The sequence below is a fragment of the Heptranchias perlo genome, unplaced genomic scaffold (assembly GCF_035084215.1).
Source record: "Heptranchias perlo isolate sHepPer1 unplaced genomic scaffold, sHepPer1.hap1 HAP1_SCAFFOLD_49, whole genome shotgun sequence".
Classification (NCBI taxonomy): domain Eukaryota; kingdom Metazoa; phylum Chordata; class Chondrichthyes; order Hexanchiformes; family Hexanchidae; genus Heptranchias; species Heptranchias perlo.
In genome coordinates this window covers 3,696,538-3,701,395 of record NW_027139505.1, presented here as the reverse complement: position 1 = coordinate 3,701,395, position 4,858 = coordinate 3,696,538, and the positions used below count along the sequence as shown (strand labels likewise).

General features: G+C 43.4%; 1 protein-coding gene across 1 annotated transcript; it reads right to left on the bottom strand.

The window, feature by feature from the left end:
- Positions 1-246: 246 nt before the first annotated feature.
- On the bottom strand, positions 247-1,671 carry LOC137313882 (probable G-protein coupled receptor 139). Its single transcript, XM_067979619.1, has 2 exons — positions 1,602-1,671; positions 247-1,166 (listed from the first exon to the last, which is right to left on the bottom strand). The coding sequence occupies exons 1-2, from the start codon at positions 1,669-1,671 to the stop codon at positions 247-249; spliced, it is 990 nt and encodes a 329-aa protein (XP_067835720.1).
- Between the last annotated feature and the right edge of the window lie 3,187 nt (positions 1,672-4,858).

Sequence of the window (4,858 nt, the reverse complement as noted above, 5' to 3'; positions counted from 1 at the left end):
AAAAATACAGGGTTATGGGGAAAGAGCCGGGAAATGGGATGAATTGGATAGCACTGTCAAAGAGCCTGCACAGTCACGGTGGGCCGAATAGCCTCCTCCTGTGTTGTACCTACTATGATACGATGATAATATGAAATGTTTACACAAGAAATCTAACATTTTTCCAAAACCAGAAAGCTGCTTGTTCTACACTGGAACATGAGTTGAAATGGAACTTTAGTTAAAACAGGAAGCTCTCGTTTGCGTTCATTCTTTTTGTTCCCAATTTCCAACGAATCTCAGAATTCGTGTCCAGGGAGATTTCAGCACATTCATCAGCTCTTCTCTGAATTTCCTTTGGGTCGCCGCATAAATACACATGTTTTGACAGGAGCTCAAATACTTCAGCATTGCTCCGGTTTCGGTGGCGATATATCCAGGGTCTGTGCGGTCGCCTCGGTAATAAGTGGTATTTGTCAGTCTAGTAGTCACAAAACTCACGGCAGCTGTCAACCACAACAGTACAAAAGTCCCCGATATACTGAAGAGTAAAATGATGGATTTTCTTCGCTTCTCCATCTCTGGATCACTCTGATTCTCACTGCTATGACTCCGGAGTCCCCTCCGGGCTCTATTGGCCACTAAAATCCGTCCGACGGTTAAATAATTAAACAAGGCAATGAAAGTAAAAGGAAGCCAAACGACCCATGCGCTGTGAACCCAGACGTACGCTGCGCCCGGAGGAGAGGAAAAAAAAGCCACACTTGACCGGCAGCCCCACTGCACTTTGTTAATTATTTGCTGAGGTTCATATGCAAACAAAAAGGGGATCCCCTCTAACAACACCAGAACAGAGACCGTTGTTGTAACCGCGGCCGCAGTTCTCTCCGTGCAATAACGTGTTTTAAACTTCTGGCAGCAGAGAGCGACAAAACGGTCAAATGTGAAGGAGACGGTGAACCAAACCGACAAATCAAGGGTGACAACAGTCATGTATAGAATGAACTTACACACGGGAGTGTGGGAGAGGAATGAAAGTGGGAAGTGATAACTAAAAATATAATACACGATTATATTGATGATCATGACCAGTAGATCCGCTGTTGCCATGGCCACCATGTAGCCAGAGATACACTTGGAAAGTCCGCAATTTCCTCGGAAGAGAATCACAATTGTCACCAAGTTCGCTGTAAGAAAGAGAGAGAAGATAAATAATGCTCCAGTGTTTGATTGAAATATCTATGCAGGTATCTTTTGAAAGCAATTTAACATTCAGTGTGATTATCAAGACGGAGTAGTGTGAGAGTAGGATCAATATGTGAGTCACTTCCTGGGAAACCTACCCACACAGTGCAATGAGCTGCTGCAGCGCTAACTCTGCGCAGAGTGACAAGTGGTCCGGAAATCGACTGAAATCCTTTTGTTGGAACTTGAAATATAATTGTCACATCAGTAAATTCATCGGATTGAGGGGAACGCGGACCTGCTGTTCACCAGTTCGTTTCAGTAAATGCCGAGAGTGCAATGCTGACATCAGCGAAACACGTTACCTTGTCCAACATGTGGTAAGAACAGTGAGACAGTTAACAGCGATTAACAACAAACAGTTCAAAATGGCTCACCTGGGACACCGATGGCTGCGAGAATCGGGTAGTAAATCTCTTTTATCAGCAGAATAGTTACTTGCCCCATTTTCTGTGAGAATGGATGAATTCTGCCTGAGCTGAAAGACACTGACTAGCGCACGGCTGAGGCGGGAGAAGGGATCCTTATATTTAGACACGCATCAATCCTCCAGGTAGTCAATCAGGTGACATCATAATTAACATTAGTTACAGTCACTTAACAAATAGACTCAGGTAAGTTGTTTTTTTTCTGATACGTCTTTGATATCTCTTCCCTAACTTTTTTTAAAACGCACGGAGGCAATCGATCCGGATCAGAGGTTTCATCCTGTCGAAGTTAGGTTACCAATTATCGCCCCTCTTTCTATCATAATAGCTTGATACCTTTTTTGATCATTTCTACTAATGCCATGCCCACCATGTTAGTATCCCTGATAAACTCTGAGGCAAATCAATTGTTTAATACTTCTGCCATTTCGCTGTAATTATCTGTGAGTTTATCGTGTTGATCCAATGGTGGCCCTTTCCCTACTCTGATTTTCCTTTGTTATTTAAATGTCTGTAGAATACTTTACTATTCTATACGATGTGTGGAGACAGCTATCTTTGATGTAGTTGCCCAGACCCGGCCTTTGACTCACTCCGAGTGCTCCAACTCTTCCAACTCTTCCAGTACAGGCGCTGAACGTAATCCTTCAGTATTGGTGACTGTCTCAGTCTTTCACCGTTGGATGTGACCATACTCCTCCGGTACCAATGGCAGCTTGTATTTAGACTAGATGCAACCGTGTCCCTTCGTTACTATTGGTACACTACACTTAGACCTGATATAACCGTGTTCTTTCGGTATTTGTGGTACCCTATACTTAGGCGAGAGATAACTGTGCTCGTGGTCCCTACACTGTCACTGGATGTGACCCATGATCTTGCGGTTCTAGTGGTCCCTACACTTACACTGGATGTGACCATAATCCTGCGGTTCTAGTGGTCCCTACACTTACACTGGATGTGAACATAATCCTGCGGTTCTAATGGTCCCTACACTGAAACTACATGTGACCATGATCCTGCGGTTCTAGTGACTCCTTACACTTACAATAGATGTGACCATGATCCTGCGGTTCTATTGGTTCCTACACTGACACTAGATGTGACCATGATCCTCCGCTTCTAGTGAGGCCCTACACTTACACTAAGTGTGACCATGATCCTCCAATACTAGTGCTACTCTACACTTACTCTACAGTTGACTGTGCACCTCCAGTACTAGTGGAGCCCTACACTTGCACATGAGTGGACCGTGCTCCTCCAGTAGTAGGGGGTCCTACACTTACATTGCAGGTAACCATGCTACCTTGGCACTGGATGCCCCTGCACTTCCTCTAGATATGAGTGTGCTCCTCTGGAACGAGTGGTACACTGCTCTTACACTGGAGGTGACCGTGCACCTCCTGTACTAGTGGTACCCTACACGTGTGCGAGAGTTGTTCTGTGCTCCTTTTGTACTAGTGATACCCTTACAATTACATTAGATTTCACCATGCGTTTTTTGACAGAGTAAATAAGGAGAACTGTTTCCAAATGTATTGATCCTGATTTTTTGAGGCAGAAGGAAAGATTATTAAGAAATGTTTCTATGTTATGGTGCCGAACGGAGAGTGGGAATGTAGAATCTTGATTTTAAAATATCGCCCCAGAATGAACTTGATCCTTGGACCCTCAGATTAAAAGTTTGACGCTCTATCTATTGACCTATCCGGCATCTAACAACAGTTAATCACACAGCGACCTTCACTGGCTGAAATGAAACATTACCACCCCACACTCCTCGCCATATTTTGCATTTCCATCTGGAGTAATCCCGCCTCTAAAGCGCATTTCTATCGCACACTCAGGCTGACTGTCTCTCACAGGCTTCACTTCAGATATACTCAACCTCCCACCAGCTACACGCTCGTTAACAGTGGCGTCAAACGTAACAAGTGATATTCCCCAGGGATTTGTACTGGAGTCTCAACTTTTCTATCACATCAATTTCTGACTCGGATGCAGCAATAGAGAGTTATATATCCAAGTTTGAAGGTGAAACTCAGTCAGGAGGAACAGTATGCATTGCAAATGGAAGCGGAAAGTTACAAAGGTACAAAGACAGGTGAAGTGAGTGCGCAAAACGATGGCAAATGGAGTTCATTATGAGCAAGTGAGCAGTTATCCACTAAGGAAGTAATTAATATAAATCGGAACATTTTCTAAATGGTGAGAAGCCCGGAGCTGTAGAGGAGCAAAGAGATTTGGGAGTTCAAGTTTACAATCATTAAAAGCTGGCAGATCGAAACAAAAACAAATAAAATGGCGAACGGAATGTTACAAGTTATCTCAAGGCGTTCAGAATATAAAGGAGAATAACTTCCATGCAAAGTTGCTAAATGCATTGATCAATTTTTGTGAGGCAGATGGAAAGATCAGTGAGAAATGCCTCAACGTTAGTCTATTGTTGGAGATTGGGAATTGAGAATTTAGAATGAAAAGCAGCGTTTGAACAGGAATTTGAATCTTTGATCCAACTCAGTTGCCCCTGCTCTTGCTGAGCTGGATCAAACAGTGACCTTCAATGGCTGGCATGGAACATTACACCCTCCACATTTTGCATTTGATTCTGCATTAATCCCTACCTGTACAGAGCATTTCTCTCCCACATCCAAACTGACTGCCTTCCACAGGCTTCACTTCACAAATACTCTCCCTCCCACCAAATACACGCTCGTTAACAACGAACTCAAAAGTGACAAGTGATGTTCACCAGGGATCTGTACTGGGGACTCAACTTTTCACCATATTTATTATTGACTTGGATAAAGCAATAGGTAGTTATATATCCAAGTATCAAGATGACACTAAGGTAGGAGGGACAGTACGTAGTGCAAATGAGAGCGGGAAGTTACAAAGGCACATTGGTAGATTAAGTGAGAAGGCAAAACGATGGCAAATAGAGTTCATTATGTGTACATGTGAAACAAGACAGATGAATCAGGGTATTTTCTGAATTGTGAGAAGTTTGGAACTGTAGAGGAGCAAAGAGATTGGGGAGTCCAAGTTCACAAATCATCAAAATCTAACAGACAGGGAAAAATAGCCATCAAACAGTCTAATGGAATATTGCTCTTTATCTCAAGGGGCTGGAATACAAAGCGGCGGAAGTAATTCTTCAGTCGTATTGAGCGTTGGCCAGACCCTCGGGAGCATTGCGTTCAGTT